This window comes from Trachurus japonicus, chromosome 23, assembly GCF_045865225.1.
Source record: "Trachurus japonicus isolate A0001 chromosome 23, Traja_1.0".
NCBI lineage: Eukaryota > Metazoa > Chordata > Actinopteri > Carangiformes > Carangidae > Trachurus > Trachurus japonicus.
In genome coordinates, this window is record NC_140929.1 from 7,790,325 (window position 1) to 7,811,331 (window position 21,007).

Genomic DNA, 21,007 nt, shown 5'->3' on the forward strand with positions numbered 1-21,007 from the left:
GCCACATAGGAACTGACAATAATGTCTTTATTTGCCTCTGTGGGATTCGCTGTAAGTATTTCAGTTCATGTGAAAAGCGTGCAGCATGTACAGTACACTGTCTGTGCCGCAAGCTTGCCATTCATGAGGGTATGAATGGCCGATGATGAGTGGAGCACAGCCTGACCACACCAATACAAAAGCATCAAAGTAGGCGCGTGTGGCCTATTTCTGGATAAAAGCATCTTGTAAGAATACAAGGACTAATCTTTAAGCATATGTAAGAGGAAACGCTCTCAACGCCGTGTGTTTTGTAAATGGTTTTTATTAGCAAAATAAGGGAGATGAGTCTACAAAGATTCTCCATCCGCGGAGAACGTACACATACATTGACAGTTGTGGCAGTTTCTTTATATGAACAGAATCCAGGATCACATTTATCATCATCATCATCATCATCATCAACTCCTCTTGGCAAAGTCGTACTGATCTACCAATCACAGACCAGGCTTCCCTTGACCCTCTTTGTATCCGTCACCTGAATGAAAGTTTTCATGGATCCTCAAGCAGCAGCACCCTCTACTCCCAACTCATCACTGGAGAGGATCCAAGAATGGCGTCTGAAACTCAAAACCTTTCAGACGTCATCCTCACCTTTACAACCATCTCTTTTCTGTGGTTCAGTTTTTTCTCTCCTTAACACCAAATACATTAAAATATACAGTAAAATGTGCCTACTCTGGTCTTTGTACTTTTAACACGTGAGCGTATTATAAGCTCAGTGCCTTGACAAACCATTTTCTGGATGGTTGGGAAGAATGGATATTTTTATACACTGTTTAAAAACCCGAACCCCAGATTTGTGGGGTAAATGTAACAATATACATCTCAGTATTGTACTGTGTGATCGGCCAGGGTGGCCTTCCATTGTCATGGCGGGTAGGTGGGGTGGGGGTAAGGGGTGGGGGGACTGTGGAGGCTACATGTTGGTCACCATGGAGACCCATGTACCTTTAGACCAGAGGGAAATCCTCCTCCTCCTCCTGATAGCTCAGTGGTGTGCACATAGAAGATAGCAGGGACACTAACATATGAAAACAGTTTACCTCTTTATGTTTAGAACAATTCAGCAGGCAACAGAACAAGCATTAGGACTACGACCGCAGTAAAAGGCATGCGAAGGCACAAGTACCAACAAACTGGACTCAGAGTTGTACCTCTTTTCTTCCCTTTTTTTTTTGGTTGTAGGGAAGGAAGAAAAGAAGCATTTCCACCAATAGCAAAGTTTCCTTTTCCAGAGACAGCGGCAGAAGGAACAGCAAAAAACATGATCTCCTCCTCCTTCTCCTCGATAATTAAAAACAAAACCAAAAAAGAAGAAAAAAAAAACAGGAAATTAAAAAAAAAAAATGTGCGAAAGTTTGCTGTGACGCTTTTACAATGATACAAACATCCTACACAAATGTCGTAACGCTAGTTCAAAATGTTCCAAGACAAAAACATAAATAAAGCTGTTAAAAGTGGCATATAGTACAGCACTGGTCCATGACTGATCCTCCCGACTCTTCTCATGTTCCCCACCGAAGATGCACAATAAGCTGGCTCCACTGCCTGCAAGGAGAGACAGAGAAGAGAAACATGAAGGAAACTGTCCAAGCCTCTCATAAAGGAAGTCACTCATTTCTGTGATTTCAGTGATTAAATTATGGATTTCATTACGCTGCATCTTTGTGGTCAACTCCAGCTACGCTCCTTCATAAAGCTCTGAAAACAAATCATTTGAAGCTAATTTGTTAAACGCTTTCATCGGAGAAGAGCTAAATTGCATGGGGAAAGACATTTACACCGGGCTCCCACATGGTTTCCTCAGCAACTCCCACTGCATCCTGATGCCACGGTGAATACACATTAATTCATAATCCTGACATGTGCCTTCATGCGTGACAAAGAGCCACACACACTCACAGATACACACATGTATGAGCAGGTGATTCACTCAAAAGGGAGAGTGTGTGCCTCGGTTGAACTCTGGCTGTGAGGAAGATTGCGGAGGGATGAGGATGGAGTCGACCGAGGTAACGGCTCCTTACCGAGAAAAAAGCGTTGTGGTCATTATCCTCAGAAGAGGCCACAGTCTTTCAGGTTGTTCTTGATGATGACGTCGGTGACGGCATCGAAGACAAACTGCACATTCTTGGTGTCTGTGGCGCAGGTGAAGTGGGTGTAGATCTCCTTGGTGTCCTTTCTCTTGTTCAGGTCCTCGAACTGACACTGGATATAGGCGGCTGCTTCCTCGTACGTGTTGGAGCCTGGAACAGACACAGAGCAGGAAGTGAAGCAGCCGAGTCTCATTCAGAGGCTGAGCTCCATCCTGCTAACTGGACATCCAACTGAACATGCATTGTCCTAGGAATGATTTGTTAGTTTTTTTTTAAAGGAGACATATCATGCCCCCTTTCCACAAATTAAAATAGTTCCCAGGTGTCTTATAGACATGTCTGTGACATGCTTAGGTCAAAATACCCCAAAGATCAAACATCACAGCTCTTTTTATCCACTCAAAACAGCCCAGTTCAGAACGGCTGGTTTCAGTGCCCGTCCCTTTAAATGCAAATGAGCCACTGCTTGCCCCGCCCCAGTGGCTCAGGTGGTAGAGCGGGTCGTCCAATGATCAGAGGGTTGGCGGTTCGAATCCCGCTCTATCCCGGTTGCTGCCGTAGTGTCCTTGGGCAAGACACCTTACCCACCTTGCTCCTGATGGGTCGTGGTTAGCGCCTTGCATGGCAGCTTCCGCCATCAGTGTGTGAATGTGTGTGTGAATGGGTGAATGTGATGTACTGTAAAGTGCTTTGGGTATCGTTTCAGGTAGAAAAGCGCTAAAGAAATACAGACCATTTACCATTTACCATTCTACCGGTACCAGGTAGGGGTGGGATTATGCAAATTTGAAAACTAGTTACATCACTGGAAGACAACTGAGGGAACAGCTCATAAAACCACATGGATTTCATTTTTGGGGCCGGAAGGCAAGACAAACCCAAATATATGTTAAAGAGCCTTCAAAAAGTGATTCCATAATATGTCCCTTTTAATGCTTTATTTACAATTGAATTGAAAAATAGCCTATCAAGACTGAATGGTCAAATGAAGTTTAGACATTTCAGGAAATATACTTATATGGTATCAACAGCAGCTGCTTAGCTTAGCTTAGCATACATACTGCAAAACAGTCACCAAAATCTGCCCACCAGCATCTATAAAGCTCACAAACCAAACTGTGACTAGTGAGTTACTGGGAATCGCTGCTGTTTCCCGGTAACCACAGGACGATGACAAAGATTGTAATTTCAAATATCATTATTGTATTAGTCATTTCGTATTGCGTCAAACTTCATACCAAGCCCTGTCTTGGTTTATCCTGGGGGGAATTTGTGCTGTCGCTGTCAAATCGTTTCCCAAAAATGCTCACCTGCATATTCTGGGTAGCAGATGGTGAGAGGACTCTTCTTGATCTTTTCCTCAAACAGGTCCTTCTTGTTGAGGAAGAGGATGATGGAGGTGTCTGTGAACCACTTGTTGTTGCAGATGCTGTCGAACAGCTTCATGCTCTCATGCATTCGGTTCTGTGGGGAGGGGAGTAAGAAGGGAAGATGACGTCGGTTCATTGTGCTTTCACACACTGGAAATAGCGAGTTGTGTGATCGCTGATCCGTAAACATGAGAAAAAAAAGCTTGAACGGAAACCATTCTCCATTCTTTATTTCTACTCCTGTGACCCATCACGATTCCCCGGTAAACACTGTTTCCCCCGCTGTGCGTGAACACAGACTGCCTGCTACAGCATTATGTTTGCTCCATGACTCAGTGGCCGCACCACTCACCATCTCCTCGTCCTCGGCCAGCACCAGGTCGTAGTCGCTGAGGGCCACGCAGAAGATGATGGCGGTCACGCCCTCGAAGCAATGGATCCACTTCTTCCTCTCAGATCTCTGACCACCAACGTCAAACATTCTGGGAGGGAAAAGGCAGAAACAAAACCGTTAGTGTGTCCATCCGCTTTCAGATCTACAATACAGTACAACACTGTTGGTGTGTGGAGGAGATGCTGTGGCTGTTTATACTAGTAAATGATAAAAAGGGAAACGTCTGTTCAGCAAATGTTTCTAGAGAACTGTTCACACAATGACTGTGTCACAGCTGAGGGAAAAGATGATTCTGAAGAGGAACAGGCTTCTGGCTTTTGCGCTGCATTTCCTATTTCCAAGCCAAGCGGCATGACTGTGGGTTATTTTAACTGCCTGTATTGAGATGTTTAATGTCAGCCCGTTCTGATTTTCATGCATCTCTTCCATTCTCAGAAAACGAGCTCATTCAAAGAGCAACAGTGTTTTCAAATCAGATTCTCGGGAGGCGCCGTGTGAAATGATCAGAAAAATATGTGGGGTAGGCTGTCGTATGGTTAAAGAGAGAGAACAAAAGCTGCATTTAGCTCATGTTCCTCTGCTTAGAAAGAAAAGTATACAAGTGGCACCTGGAAATATTGTGGATTTAAAGGAGGAGGGAAATGATATATAATTTTAAAAGCCTGTAAACTAATGTAAATTGTATTAATTAACTTGGCTGACTCACTTCATATCAATATACTGCATAAATGTGAAATGAAATGTGAATGAAACTAGAAACACAAACGAAGGCTTTTTTGTGTGTGTCTATCTATGGGGATTTCTTCCTTGTGTGTTGTGCATCGGCTACTGAACTTCATCATCAAATCGACTGCCCCCACTTCCTGTCTGTGCTTTTTTTTTTTTGTCAACAGAGGGCCATAACTGAGTCACCATTGATGCGCCGCGCAACACCCTCACACACTGTGTCACAACTTACAGCTGTATGTGCACAAAAGGGAATTTCTATGGGAGCGAATGAGTCAGAGACAGGAAGGAAACCTAATTAAGCCATCACGTTAAAACGCTTTGAGCTGCAGCCAGTTGTTGGGTTGTTACAGTGAAGAAATCCTCACTTGAAGTGCAGGTCCTTGAATGTGAAGTGCGTCTCCACAATGCCTGTGGTCTTGACTCGGGTCCTCAGGACATCCTGCTGCGTTGGGATGTAGGTGGCCTGGGATATCCTGTCCAAGTCGTTTAAGTAGCTGAGGGAAGGGCACAAAAGAGAAGGATGTTAAGGATGGAAAACAAAAAGAAAGAGCAGAGAGAGGACAGACAGAGGGAGGGAGTGAGAGAGAGGGCAGGAGGAGGGAGTGGGAGAAACTGTGTAAGAAGTATCAAGGTCCAGTGTGTAGCAAACAACTCCCAACGCATTCTTAAAGATAACTCCGGTCTCGGCCTGAAAACAAGTCATGATTCAAAGTTTCTGGGTGAAACGGCACATTTTCCTAGGAGACGGGCGAGTTTGGCTCAGATGACTGCACGTTGTGAAATTTGAGTTATTTTCAGTTGCAGTAAAAAATTGAGCTCAGAAAATCTGGACACGCCAACTTAAAGAGATAAGATAGAAAACTCGTCTGTGTTAAATTTAGACATGATGGCACCATGGCTTCTGGGTTGGAGCTGTTGTTGTTGCCGAACAGCAAACAAGATCCGGGGGGTTTAAATGTGAGCTCCATGTGGTTTCAGTGGAGAATGTGCATTGTTTTCTCTCGCTCTCTCTCCGTTTGGTGGATTCCCTCTGGGTTCCTCCCTGGGTCTGATATGCAGCTGAGTTGGAACCGTCCTACATACAAGTGTGAACGTGTTAGTCCTGTAATGGACAAGCCATCTGTCGAGGGTGCTGTTCCACATTTTGCCAAATACCTGCTGGGATAGGGAGGCTCCACTGTTCTCATGGTCCTGAATAGGAACACCATGGAATTTGTTCTTTTTCCTCCTTACTAACAGATCTGTTTTTACATTTTTATTTTATTCTTCTTTAATGAAACCTTCAGCAAAGTTAAAGTTTGTTACTGTGAGCTATTTGTAACATTAGTTGGCATCTATCAATAGAAACTAGGAGTGCTTGATGGACCTGCTCAGACAGTGTTTTAATGGCCTAGATAAAAGGAACCAACTGCAATTGACTGGACTGGATTTTATCCAAGTATCATTCAATTTTGGCTATGCTCTTAATATCACATTCTCATGCATCAAACCAGTGCATAAATAAGAAATTTAGGCTGAATAATTAGTCCAATGATAGAAATCAGCAACTGTTTTGATGACTGCTTAATCACCGATATATTTTTTTAAGCAAAAATGTCTAATATTCATCGTCAGGTGACATGTTTTTGCTACTTTTCTTCATCTTCAGTGACACTTGACTTATTATCTTTAGCTTTCGACTGTTGGTCAAACATCAAACAAACCAAAAATAAACAATAGCTTCATCCACCATTGAAATAACAGGACAGGACATTTCACAACAAATGAAACAGAAACTAAAAATTACTGTGACATGTCAATCAACAAAAGAACTCCCATCTGACTTTCAAGACCCTAAACATTGATCTCTCTGCTTAATCAATATGTTATGCCCATCACACCACAAATAAACCTACACACTACCTCAAGGTCACTGCTGCTAAATTTCAAAGGAGAAAGATTAGTGACCTCTTGTTTCTAGCAGACACACACACAAACGCACACATGCAACAGTAATCTCCCTTCCATGCAAACAAGGCCTTTTGTTTGTCCTCCGAGACATTAAGTCAAGTGAAACATGTTGGATTTAACAATGGCGTTTCCTATTCATGAGAAGCTGGACAGCAGGATTAGAGGAACCAATTAGAAAATGGCCAACGACTGCAGTTCCCTCGGCCTGTGTCGTCACCGCTCATGTTTGTTCCTCGGCAGCGAAAACACACGAGGCGAGCGGCTTTTCTCCCCGACAACACTCGGAGCTGCCTTGTGATGATATCATTTGATCCAGGGCCAAGGGCTCTTGCACAATATATACCATATTCGGAAACAGTGGGATGTTTTAGCAGCTGAGAGAGAAATTTCTGTGTGTTTGTGTGATTTTTTTTTTACTTTTTAAGCATGTGGCGAATGCTTCTGTGCTGAGGTGGAAGGTCAAAGATTAAATAGTCTTTCCAGCCGCTGCTCTTCGGGGGTTGCCCGAGGAGAGGGCAAATATTGACAGTCTAAAAGTCCAGACGGACGCACGGTACGGTAGCTCTCTGCTCCCTGCAGCATGGCTGAAGGGCTGGGACAACATGTGTTTGGCTATTTCTGGCATCAGGTGCCTGTGTGTTTGCGGTGGAATGGCAGTAATTTGGGTTTTCTGCTCCTCTGAGGTGAAAAACTTTGTCCTTAAAAGTGGTTGACATGAATTAGAGTGTAAAGGGGCCAATGGGTCTTTTCAGCGGGTGACTCAGGGTTTTGGCGAAGGCTGCAACTGTTACCTTGGTTGTTTATGTGTGTGTGTGTTTGTGTGACTCACTATGCCGCTGAGTCGTTGAGCTGATATTCGCGGGAGCGGCTGAAGCAGGCTTGAACACCTCCGTCCTTCCACAGCCGCTTAATGACACCGGCCAGCTCTGCTGTCATGAAGCCTTCCTCCGCCGAGCCCGCCAGCACGAACAGCTGCCGCGCGTCGTCCTGGGAGAGAGATTCAGGGTGGTGGCGAAATGATTAATCAATCAAGTCATTACACCGCTAATATAATTAACATCAATCTGCTTCCAAGTGGAAATAACAGTTACAGTGAGGCGAGGATGTTGGCTGTACAGAAAGAATAAATATTGTCACATCATCTGTACTGTATATATGACTGCAACGAGATCAGGTCACAGGGGTAGGATCATATATGTTTTTTACTTCTTCGAGCATGTTAAGACTGTTGATGAATATAATTTATTAATTAATTATACGTTTTCTATTACTATTTGTTTTTTCTGTGTGTTTTTTGTTGTCGTTTCTTTTATACTACCTTACATGGTCAAAATAAAGGCTAAACTATTAGAATTAGGGATGGGTTCTGAGACATGATATCAAATCAGCCACAGGGCCAAATTTTCAAACCCCAGAATATCAAGAAGCTTCAATATCATTGGTTCAGCTCTCGGTACTTGAGAGTTAACATGTTTTTATAGACTTGCTTTATGTGATGTTGTCTTTTCTATCTTTTCCTCCAGATTGCCCTTTTATTGCTTTCGTTGTGTTTGCAGGCACACAGATGCATGTTTCTACATGGCTGCTCCCGATAATTGTCCATCTTTGTATTGAAGCATATGGTTTGTCCTCACTGTGTAACTCATTCCCCTCGACTATCAGTGCTATTGATTTCTTTATTTATGTCAATGAAGACATTATTTAATGTTCATATGGATTTTCTATTTGTTAATGTAACATAAAAGTTCTCTCACACATTGTAAATTAAAGTACATATGATGTTAATTCTGTTCGTAATTTGTATTTTTTCCTCTAATGGAATCATAAAAAAGTACCAATAAGAGTTCCATTAAAGTGCAGATCAATAAGTGATAGATAAAAGGTAGAAAACACACCTCTAATTACAAGAATGACCTGAGCTGACCTCTGACATTATAACGTCATTCAAACCTTAACGTTTCCTGAGTATTCAGTGTTGCTACTCGGCACAGATTCACTTCAGGTTTCCACTCAGAACCAAATAAATTACATTTCTCCCCCTCGCTCTCCCTCTCAACTCACAGCTCTTGCAGCATCGCCAAAGTCAATCTTGAGGCGCCCCATGGCTCTGATGATGGCGATGATGGACTGGATAGTGTTGCTGTAGACCACAGCCTTGTACTGCTTACATTCCTCTTCTGAATAGCCCGCCTCGTGGATGATCCTGTGGACAAGGGGGGGGAACAAAAAGCTGGTCAGCACTGCAGCAGAGCCGTTTTCATGCATCGCAAAAACTCTGCCCGTTCCATCGACAAAGCAACGCTGACAGTATTGTTCCAACTGCAAACGTGACGTCAGAGACAGAAAACTCATCTTCTCCCATTAAATTCTCATCTCTCTCTCTCTCTGTGCCTCTTCTTCTTCAGCTTTATTAGAAATATCTTTCTTACAGCTTATTTTTCTCCTCCGCTCTTATTTGATCTTTCTTGTAACACTCTGACCTGACATGCTCGTTGTTACGTCTGCAGACATATTGCCGGCCCTGATCTCTATGCTTCTCAGTTCTGTCTGCTTAAATTATGGCCACCCGGGGAAGAGAGGATTTTCTCACCATGTCAGTTACTAAGATAAAAACACCAGCTGAATGTACACAATATAAAAATTATTACATTGGGTGCCAGCATTTATTTGACCTTGAAAAACTTAGAGACAAATAAACGTATACTGTTCTATGTTTATAAAATCCTGCAAAAAGCACAGAGCCAATAACGTGTTCATCCACCTTTCTTTACTTCCTGACTTCCCTTCTCTTCAAGCTTTGTTCCCATGAATAAATGCTTTTATTTTGCTCCTTAAACAGCAGTAATTAGTGCATTTGTTTGGACCACTGCTGATTGGATGTGCTCGAGAATATTTATAACAGTGGACTGACTCCAAATAAAAATTTAAGTGGCCATGGTTGTGTTTTTATACCGTCTTTAACTACAGAGGCAGAGCTTTATAGCTGAAAATAACAATTGTTTTCATTATTCATTAAACTTCTCTATTCATTTTCTGTATTAATGTGGTGCGAAAATAAAAAGCCTGTCACAAGTTCATAAAGCCCAGGGTGGCATTTCTGAAATTGCTTGTTTTTGTTTCAGTTTCAACCTAAGTGAATGAATCAGTCAATGTCAGCTGTGTTTTATTAGAACAGGGCTCAACGATGATGAATTAAAAAAATAATATAAATATGATTCATAGGCCAGGGGGGCATTTCTGCAGCACCCAAACATTTTACATCAATCAGGAAAACCTGTCGCTCCAGCAGTTTGGATGTTGCGCTCATCATACTCATCACCATATTGCAAATTTGTTGACATTTCGATCCGTCATTAGAAGCGTCAGTTTATTGAGGGCTGGGGTCTTTTCACTGGATATTTTGACATTAAAGGGATAGTTTAACATTTTGGCAAATTGGCCCATTGCCATAATCCCTATAGTTTTAGGAGTAGTTTAATTTACTTTAATTGTCGGTGCAAGCTATTTTTTAGAACGGTGGAGCAGAGCCACCAGCTGCTCAGAGCTACGCTACGGAGGCTAATGGGATTTCTTGGTTTCTCTCATCAAACTCATCAATACACAATCCAACAACTCCAAAACGCTCTGGTGGACAAGTTGTGACCTACACATTCACCACACTATGAGATAATAACGCAACATTACGTTGTTTTCTAGGCAAATGCAGAGACTGCTTGCCCAAAAACTTCCCCCGACTGGAACGCACATTTGGAGTTGTTGGATTGTGTATTTGATGAGTTTGATGAGGGAAACCAAGAAATCCCATTAGCCAGGGCTGTACAGTGCGACATATATGTCGCACGTGCGACATCAAAACATGCCTGTGCTAAGAAATAATCTGCTCTGTAGCATGGGTGCTATGGGTAAACAACAAGAAGAAGCAGAGCAGATAGCAGTGTATCAGCTGGTCACTTGTGGAAACGTTTGTGAGCATGGCGAGTGAAAGAGTCGGAGCTAGAAGATGCGATGTATAGGTCTGCTGTATGGGACCGCGTGTGTGTGTGTCCGCGTGTGTTATCATCGCGATCGCTACCAATTAGCGATTTAGCGCGCTTAGCATTTATTAGCTCCAGCGCGACCTGTGCTGCAGCAGCAGCAGGAGGAGGAGGGGGAGGAGGAGGAGTGGGGGGTGTTTCGGTGAGAGTCCAAACGAGGCTGTGGCAGGACACCTCTGCCTCTGTTTCACTTTATGTTGCTGGTAACTAATGTGGTTGTAAAAGTTGTAGGCTAAAGTTAAATTATTTTGTATGCACTAATTCAAGGGGCAGAGCATGAGACATTTTTGCTTTTTATATTTTATAAGATATATTTTTTGTAAGAACCACAATTAATATAGGATATTTCAGTGAACAACTAATAAATTAAAATCATGTTGGAACTATTAATGTCTCCTCTCTTGCAGCCAGATTCTCACCTACTTTTAACCTCAGACTGTCACAATGATGTATCAGATGTCGGACTGCCTCATTCTTTCAGTTTTAACTGAAGACATGATTGATTTTCCCAATGATCAACGTATACCGAACCGAACCAAAAACCGTGAACCGAACTGAACCGTGGATTTTGTGAACCGTTCCAACCCTAGTAAATATATCACACCTGTTATGTAAAAATGAGTTGTGTGATGCTTAAGTCACTTTAAACAACAAGTAGGCTAAGTGATGTTTAAAGATGCTTCTGTATCTGAAAAGTTTTTATTCTATTACATTATGTACAGTATGAATTACACTTACTGATGTTACTGTGTAAGTGATGAGCTGCATTAATTGTCCTCTGTAGAGGTGACGGGCATTTTTAGGGTGTGCTACAACTCTCTGGTCCTGTGCTACAAAACTGTCAGCCTCTGTAGCACTAGTGCTATGTGCTGAAAAAGTTAACATACAGCCCTGCATTAGCCTCCATAGTGTAGCTCTGAGCAGCTTGCGGCTCTGCTCCGCTGTTCTAAAAGTAGTTTGCACCGACAAATAAAGGTAACGAACCTACTCCTAAAACTATAGGGATTATGGCAATGGGCCAGTTTGCCAAAATGTTGAACTATCCCTTTAAGTACAATATTGACTCTTTTAACATCTATTTTTTCAGTGTTAGGAAGCAAAGAAAGTGTATGGACTGGTACTCTAAAGTAAATAATTGCCTTGCATTAGATAGATTTCACAGTGGTGAGGAAAATAACACGTCTATAGGAGCAGTGTGCGGTAAATCCTTCACATATGAGTAGCCGATAGAAAGAGAAAAAGAGCAATATCACAGCACAGCAGCTGCTTAAAAATGTAAAAAATGCCGCCCCTCTGGCGTGTCTATGTCTGCTGATTGATGAGTGTGTCGGAGTCGATCCTAATGCATTCTGCTGGCTTGTCTTCATGATTCATTACGGATGGTACCTGTTTGTAGCGTGAGTTGCGGAGCGTAATATCACAGAAAGAGAATGATGCAGTAAAAGCATGATTGGTGTTTGACATTGTGTTGTGTTGTGGAAAATGAACACTTTTTGAAAATGATATCAAGCACGCTGCCATTATGCATATCTGATGAGAGAAGTCGTTGTTGATACACTGCAGGAAGAAAACAAGTTTTTTTTTATGGTTCATTGTGTGGAACGATTAGATGCAACACTCACTTCATCTGCTTGACGATTGTACTTTTCCCTGATTCTCCAGCACCTGGAAAAGACAGAAAGGAAAGAGGTTCATTAGATTGTAAATATACCTAGGAGTTAAAGTCAGCTATTATACGAACCAACCCACTTCCCTTTCCCTCTAATTAAAAAAAAAAACGTTTTCATACAATGAATGATCTAATGTGGTCCAAAGGCATGATGGGGAACCATGAAAGTGAAACCTCAGAAAACCCGCCTCACCAAAAAAGAGAACTGAGAAACAAGAGTGTGTTATGTGTGTGCTGAAGTTAAAAGGAGTCTTTAAAAAACCTCCGCTTGGGCCTCAGTTCCACGCAATTCCATCGTAACATACTGATTAGTCGAAAAAGCCAGCGAGCCCAGGTCAGATGACTCGCTCCGCTTTGCTGTAAATGAATCTTGACATTGTATAGGCAAGTGTGTGTGTGTGTGTTTGAAATTTCATCACAAAGATTTCACTGGATGGCGTCTCAGCGTGCGACGCGTGCTCTTGGCTTTATGTATTTGGCGGAGCTGCTGAAGTGTCAAAAAAAAAAAAAAAAACATGGTGTCGCCTCAGGAGGAGGGTGGGCGGCACACGCAGCGCTGGCGACTGTTTCAAGCTCAATCACACGAGGGACCAAACACTAAGTATGACACTCACAGGCCAAACAGTATTGACATTTATTAAACAGACTAAAACCGACATTGTTTTAATCAGAACTATGACTTTTAACAGCCAGCGTACTGTAAATCTGCTCAATGAAAATAAAATTAAAGGGACTTTGAGGACTTTCAGAAAGTGTGTTTTCACACTACATTTCCCATGAGCCTCTATGCGCACAGTGAAATTCTTGGACCAACGCAAGACGGACGAAAACGAAAACATTTGCCAAGGACATTAATCAAGAACAAAAGTCGGAGGTTTGAAGATTATCAGATACCGTCGTAGTTCTGACCATAAACGACACCAACTAGTGATTCAGCTGCGTTATTCCCATGACAGCATCCAGGAAACAGAAACTAGGAAATGCTGGGCGAGTCGACCACTAAATAATAATATCAAAATGACTATAAAGACAAAACGATATATTTATCGAAAATGGACCCATTAACAAGTGTGGGTAATGTAGATTCATCCACATTAATATGAGACTCTTTTATAACCAAAAGCCAACTCCTCTGTGTCTCTTTAAATAAGAATATAATGAATGAAAATAAAAATAACTCTCGTGTTTTTCATAAATGGTGCCTTCACCGAGCTGAGTGGAGGTGTGCATCAATGAGATCTGCCGATTTATTGTCACTAGAGCAGCAGATAGGGCTTGGTCAGGTCTGTATGGTAGATGTTGCAGTGTATTGTGGGATTTGTAGTGTGAGCAGTGTGAGCACTATACTAGCGGGCCATTAACAATAAAAGTATGACATTGTCTCGCGGGGCCACATAAAGTTGTATCAGATCTGGCCCCCGGGCCTTGGGTTGGACATGTGTGGATTAGATCGACTGCAGTGAGAGTCGACCGAAGAGACAATGCCATGGTGGAGTGGGGAGGAGGGTGAGAGGGGTGAGGGAGGGGAGGGGGGGGGGGGCATAATGGGAATCAGACTGTCGGCACGGCTTTTTGCTTTGCCGATCGTTCAAACGTCACAGCGCCATGGCAACTGCTCTCGTTATATCCAGGACATCTCTAGAGTGAGGCCACAGTCACCTGAGGAGGCTTTGTGGTTACATGTGTGTGTGTGTGTGTGATATGTTGGCTTCCACCGAGACCGTTATGCATTATGCATCTGGTGCTTTTTCCCCCTCTTTCTCCCTCTCTCTCTCTCCACTGTACTTGATGCCCTCATAACCAGTCACTTGGAAATGCCCTTTTATTAAAATTTTTTCTTTTTCCAATCAAAGCCATCTGTGACGACCGCATTCATTATCTCTGCTCTAATGGACATTACCATAAACTACATCACATCTACTAATGTGCACTCAGTGTCCTCATATTACAGCGGCCCGGACTCGGTTATTGGCCGGCTGCCGCTGACGTAACGCTCCTGTGCCACTAGGGAAGATTTTTCCAAACCACTTGAGAGTGACTATTCCCAGAGTAAACACCCCCCCTCCCTTCCAACTCTAGAAACAGAATAAGAGGAAGTGGAAATCATATAATGAAACCCAACACTATGTGTTACCTCGTGACGCTGTCAGCGGAGACGAGATGGTCGGCTCTTGCATAATAAATCATCCGCTTAATCTAGTTCCACTTTCTCTGACGTTGCGAAAAAGAAAGACAAGATACGACAACACCGCATTTTTGACACATGCAGCTTGTCGTTTGTTACGCCTGCGAGTTCCAGCTCCTCCTGAGCTTTATTTAAAAAAGTGTGAACACAAAATGAATAAATAAATAAATCCATATGCATCCTACTGCAAACTATTTCTCTGCATTCCTACAAACTTCGGCTGCATGCTGATAGTACGGCCCTGGCACTTCACCTTCAGTATAATTGGATGAGATTCACCTGAGGACACATTATTTTAATTACGTGTCACCACTCGGGTGCTATGGCGCCCCAGAGGGGAGGAGGGGGTGATGGCACGGTGGCAGCTCCCTGTGCTCGGAGGCAAAACACTCTGCTGTGCGACTCCCTGTGGGAGACACACACACACACACACTATACAGAGTCAGACACACACACACGGCAGATATGCTGCTTGACTGGGCACGGTCGGCTACTGAGCTGGCACAGTTGCAGCCCTCGGTCCGATCCAACAGCCATTTTGACGATGCCTCAGCTCAGACGCTTCACATACCGACGCAGTTCCTCTCCGTGTGTGCGACGCATGAGAATCCGCTCGGGGCGATGAGCTCATCCTGCATTCAGAGTAACCTCCTTATAAAGGAAACTTTTAGCTAACTGCTTGCAATCTGACTTCCCTGTGGTTTCTGTGGGGGTTTGAAGAAAAAAAAAATTACATCTGCTTTTTAAATAGGGACCTCTGAGCGGAAAATACTATTGACAGAGAGTGAATTGCCAACTTTTCTTTCAATACTTGTTATTTATGCCACAGATATGCCAGGTATGTTCAGATTTTCCTGTTGTAAAACGGTTGTAAACTGATTCTTTTTGGCTTTTCGCTGTCAGTCGGCCATAACTATCTTATTGTGGTGGGTAGATCAGCTGATAATTGCAGCCTTGTTTATACCAATGAGGGAAAAAAAGGAAAAAGCTGTTATACTTGCTTTCCAATATTCAAAATCTTCCAAATTTCCAAAGAAAATCAGATGATTCAGAGTTCTGTATGAACTATTGAGAAACCACGAAGCCTGGATAAACACAGATACATAATGAATCATGACAGTTGACATACTTTAATTGCGAAAAAGTGGAAGCAAATTGTGTCAGAGGCGTCTGTTTTTGCCACCGCTCTTCACGGCTCTGAAGTCGCACCAGTTCACAGAGGAGAAAGAAAACAGCCAACCCGCCAATTCTGAGCATTCCTCTGGTTAAAATTGGACAGATATCATAAATCCAACACCCATCTCTTCAATATAAATCAAGGAGATGAGGGCTATGTGTTTATGTAAGTGACTTGGCTCTGGCCTCTTCACACCGATGACATCACTAAGGTGTGGCTCCTGTCACAGCCTGTATGTCTGCAGAACACAAAACAAAGAAGTGCCCTAATTTTGACACTCTCTCTCTCTCCATCTATTGCTCTCTCTTTCTCTTTCTCTCTCACACACACAGACACACACATACAGAAAGACTTAGGGTTACACAGGCCTGACCTATCGCTCCTCATGCAGAGTCATGTTACACACCCGCAGCTTTGATACGCCCACCCCAAAACAGCTACACAGTCCAAACCACTGGAGCAGCTGGTTTCTGTTTCTTGCGGTTCAAACTATTTTAGGAAAATCCGAGCGAACCGTTGCAGCGCAAATGGACAGGATTTTTTTCTCTCTCTCTTTTCAGAGAACAGAGGATTTTTCTATCTGACGACCGCAAACACATCTTTCTTCTCGGAACTCCCTCTGGATAGATCATCGACCTCCGAGTACGAAGTCGAAGTCAGCGAGGAAGAGAAACGTTCTCCCTCCTCCAACAAAGGCAGGATGGAGACAAATGGCTCCAGATCTGTAAAGTCCTCCTGGAGGATTAGTCCTATGTCCTTGCATACTAATGAGAATTAAAGTTGAGGAAAAAAGTCTCATTTTCATCGCAGCTTGTTCCAGCTTTGATGGCATGAAGATAAATTAGCCGGTGAGGTTTTGCTTGCCACCGCTGCCCCCTTAAACGTCCACTTTTTTTTTCTTTTTTTTGGGTGAGCGGTCCAAGGACTGAGGCTAAGGCTTATGAAGTTTGGCACAATGTGCTAACCACATTAGTGACGCTACATTAGCAGCATGAAGCCGATGCAATTCATCCTCATCTCTCTCCTTCTCCACTCTCTTCCAGTCACATACATCCCTCTTCTCCCTTTACATTCGCTCTCCTACACTCAGTTTTTCTTTATGATTTATCGTTCCTCTCACCTACTACCCAATTCCTCTTTTTTCTCTCTCTCTGTCTCTCTCCCTCTAGGGGGATTTAAGTCTGAGTCACTCATGAAGGACTCCAACATCCTCTCAGCGGAGCTACCCACCGGGGGGGAAATGACCACGTTAAATCACAGGGATTGATCTGGCAACAAGCGGATCAATAGCTAAAAGATTGTTTCCCACACGCCGTGGCAACAGACTGAAATATTCAAGATTGGTGAACATTTGAATTGATTGTGTTTATTGTGACCCCCTCTCCTCTCCTCTCCTCTCCTCTCCTCCCCTAGATTTCAAGATGGGCAACACACACTCAAGCTGGTTACATAATTCTTCTAAAAAATATGGGAAACATTAAAAGAAAGAACAGTTCCCACAGTCCCTCTGCTTTCCACAGTTACACAGCAGCAGCTATAGAAAGAGTAATTAGGCTGAGGAGATTGTAATCTATTTTAGCGTGTAGATATGAATAGTCCGGATAATTGGGTGGCAGGAGATAAAATGGGAGCTAAATGGGAATTGTTGAGATCCCATTCCCTCTGTCTTCTACAAAGGACACCTGAGCCTGCCACCAGGTTTGAACTTGACAGCTTGCGCACGGACGCATGAAGATTCAAATCATTTCGGATGCAAATTAGTTTTTTTCATTTCTTTTTTCTTTTATTTACGTCAGCTGAGCTATTTCAGGAAGTGCAAGGAAGCCTGTAATTAACATTTTAGGACAAGACGGCTCTAAAAACCAGGTGGTCACCACATGAACGTGCCTCTCGCCAAATCACACTCAAAATATCTACATATTTTTGTGTGGCGTCAAATCTACGAGATGCAGCGAGAGATTCGTTTTCTCTGTATCTCTGCAGCCCTGCCAGCTTTGTACTACCACGATGCCACATGCTTTGTTGACTCTTTATCTTTGTTGACACGGTGTGTTTAGAGAAAAGTACACTCACCAAAGTGCTTGGGAATCAACAACTCTGAAACAGTATCTTTACAGTGGCTGTTTATCCGCAGGGTAAACAACTTCCAAAACTCCTCGCTCCGGCCTCCTGCCTCCTCTGCAATGGAGCTTTTTCATTTTTAATGCTTCAGTCATTAGCTGCGCTCTCATCTTACAGGCCCTTCTCTTCCTTTCTCCTGGCATGTGTCACTTCAGGCCGTAACCTGAAGAGGCCATGTGTGTGTGTCACCTGGCTACCATGGTGAATGTGTCCAACACAAATGGCAGGGAGAGACGCGTGGGGGCCACACGACCTGGTGGCAAACAACTATCAGGACAGAAAGTGTCCTTTTCTAAGCAAAAACAGGGAGAGAGCTGAAGTAACGCTGAACTGTTTCAGAGCACAGCTGATGAAAACTCATATCCCGCCCTACAGCAGCAACAGCAGCAGCAGCATAGCAGAAACTTGACCCAACTTGCTCGCTACTTAAAACACCAAGCCCCATCTGGCCCTCCGAGCACCTGAGGAATCTAGTTTACCTGTAACAAGAAAGTATGCACATTCTTGTCCAGACTTAACTCGCAAAAACGTTATTTCTGTGACCTGGAAAATGTATCGATTCTTGTCATTTTGTTGGACACGCACAAAAACGAGAGCGGTAGCAAAATGTGTGCAGCCGAGTTGCGCAAATAAACCGTGGAGAAATCTTGTTTATCTTGCTCCGGCTTACAAATGTGGCCACAAAAGCAGCTCACAGCTCTTATTCTGTGCCTTCTGTCAGGTGTTTGCCTGCTATTGATACAGGTTTCAGACTTTGTGTCCTGGTAACCCACATACCATGTGTGTGCATGTCAACATTTCCCAAAGGCGACCTCCTCGGGGCTTGATGGAAAAGTTTTTCACCTATGTTCTCTATTTACAAGGATAACAGTGTTTCTCCACATGTAAGTAATGCCATTCGGTTACACATGGCTGGCCTCGAAAGGCAAGCAAATCATGTAATTGTGCATACAGGGTTGTCAGAGCAAGCTGGGAAAGAATGGGAATGGTAATGAGTGCAAGAAATCCCAATAATGAAATTTAAAAAACTGCTTTCCATTCATAATACAACCTTAAGGTAGATTTAACATGGATATATATCAATTTATCAAAATATAAGCCCGTGTTTATTGGATTTGGAGGTAAAACTCAAAAATTAAGAGGGTTTGAAAACACTGTGTTAGTGCACAAAGGTCATTGAACATTAGCCAATGTCGGGAGTAATGAGAGGTGCACGAGGCAACTATCTCCACATCAGCATACTGCTCTGTTATGTGGCAACTGGCAAGTCAGTTCAAACTATTAATGCTATTTTCTGCCCATGTCTAAGTGGCTTTTAACTAAATCAGGCTTCACTTCTACCACTTCATTATCGTAATTTCCTGCATTTCTTGCGCAACAAGCGTGTCCCTCCTCTGACATCTCGTGTATGTGTTATTGTTGAACTTCAGATGTGAGTAACACAAGGCAACGAACTGGCTATCAAACACAGGAAACTGTAGGTAATACTACAGCAGGAGGGTGAGGAGAAAAAAATGGCTTCACTTTGAACTTCACACAAAAACAACAAAGACCTTTAAATATCCAAAATAAACGACTGAGCTCAACAAAGTTTTGAAGCCAGGCCTGTCTGGGCCCCTAATGAGCCATGGGCCTATTTTGCACTGCATTGCACAGCACAGCACAGCACCAGACGAGAGGAAATGTGCCATTGTTGAAAGGATTTAGTCAATACAAATGCTCCACAGAGATGGCTGAATGGATCTAAAGCCAGCAGCAGGCTGAAAAGAGACAGAAAACTTGCCATGTATGTAAATTCTCACCACAACACTTGAATAAAAAAGGATTAAGACATTCAAATAAAACAAACGCTGGTTAGAAAAAAACGTGGAGGTAGCGTGTTTTTTTGTTTTTTTTGTGTGTGTGTGTGTGTGTGTGTGAAATTGGCTAAAACGCTGTGGCATTTCGAGTTGACAGTTGACGGTTATAGTAGCAAGGAGGGGAGTTTATGCTAGCGATGCGGAATTGAAACTCACATACACATGCACACACACACTCCACATTTGACGACACCCTCACATTGGCCATTAACTAACTAACTAACTAACTAACTAACTAAATAAATAAATAAATAAATACATAAATGATTCAACATTAACGTGGGGTTTCGTAGTGCGTGCGGGGTGTGCGTGTGTATGTGAGTGTATGCCCTTTTATTTATTTATGCCCCACTACTCCACTCCACCCCACCCTAGCTCGACCGAACCCCTCCCGTGTCGCTCGCTCGTTCGTTCATTCGTTCGTCCACCGAGCACGAACGAGTCGCCACCACCACCACCACCACCACCATCTTCTGCTTGTTCTCCTTACCGAGCAGCAGCAGCTTGACCTCCCGGGCTGCCTTCTCCCCGTCGTCCCGCAGATTCCTGTCGATCATTTTGCTGCGCTCCACCGCCGCCTTGTCCTCTGTGCTCAACGTGCATCCCATCTTCTTCGACTGTGTCCTTCCTCCAGATGGTGTGGTGGTGGTGGTTAAAAAAAAAAAAAGAAAAAAGAAAAGAAAAAAAGAAAAGAAATATCTACAATATCATATATATAACCTACATTAAATGGTTAAAAAAAACTCCCTTCCCTCCGCACACACGCCCTTTTTTTTAAATGACAGGCTATCGATCTCGTCAGGAGGAAAAAGGGGGAAACGATTCGACTTTTTTCCGCTACAATACAGAAACAAAGTGTGGCGTTTCTTCAGCCCGATAAAATACCGTCAGGTTTGAAAGAAACAGAAGGGGAAAAAATCCTCGTTACATCCGAAAGGTAGCTATTTTTGATAACGAAGCAAGTCCTCGGTGATGTCTCTCCCACCCGTTCGCCTCCATTCGTTGCGGCGGCGACTGCTAGTAGTGAACGAGCAGTTACGAGTCGAATGCTGAGGCTGTGTTCTGCTAACGGTAACCACGACAACCACACTTCCGGTCCGACCCTTCACAATAAAGGTGTCACTTCCACAGGCAGAAACTAAAAAGAATAAAATAAAAAGACCAATGTCCCCACTGTCTTCAATATTGTCTGTGGTAATCACTACACTTTTTACTCACTTTTTTATTGTTTGAATATTTCTCTTTTTGATGCTGTTGGCACTGTTTAATGATTGCTTTTCATTTCTTATATGTGGCATCATGATCCTCATCTCGTGGTGTATATAGCCTACGTTACTGAAATGACACTGAAGTGTTCTTGAATCTTGTGCATAGATTATTG

At 43.1% G+C, this 21,007-nt stretch overlaps 1 protein-coding gene across 1 annotated transcript; it reads right to left on the minus strand.

The window, feature by feature from the left end:
* Positions 1 to 286: 286 nt before the first annotated feature.
* gnai1 (guanine nucleotide binding protein (G protein), alpha inhibiting activity polypeptide 1) lies at positions 287 to 20,667 on the minus strand. Its single transcript, XM_085769093.1, has 9 exons — positions 20,117 to 20,667; positions 12,238 to 12,280; positions 8,643 to 8,784; positions 7,411 to 7,568; positions 4,997 to 5,125; positions 3,861 to 3,990; positions 3,449 to 3,602; positions 2,070 to 2,288; positions 287 to 1,590 (listed from the first exon to the last, which is right to left on the minus strand). The coding sequence occupies exons 1-8, from the start codon at positions 20,232 to 20,234 to the stop codon at positions 2,098 to 2,100; spliced, it is 1,065 nt and encodes a 354-aa protein (XP_085625219.1). The 5' UTR covers positions 20,235 to 20,667; the 3' UTR covers positions 287 to 1,590; positions 2,070 to 2,097.
* Positions 20,668 to 21,007: the final 340 nt, after the last annotated feature.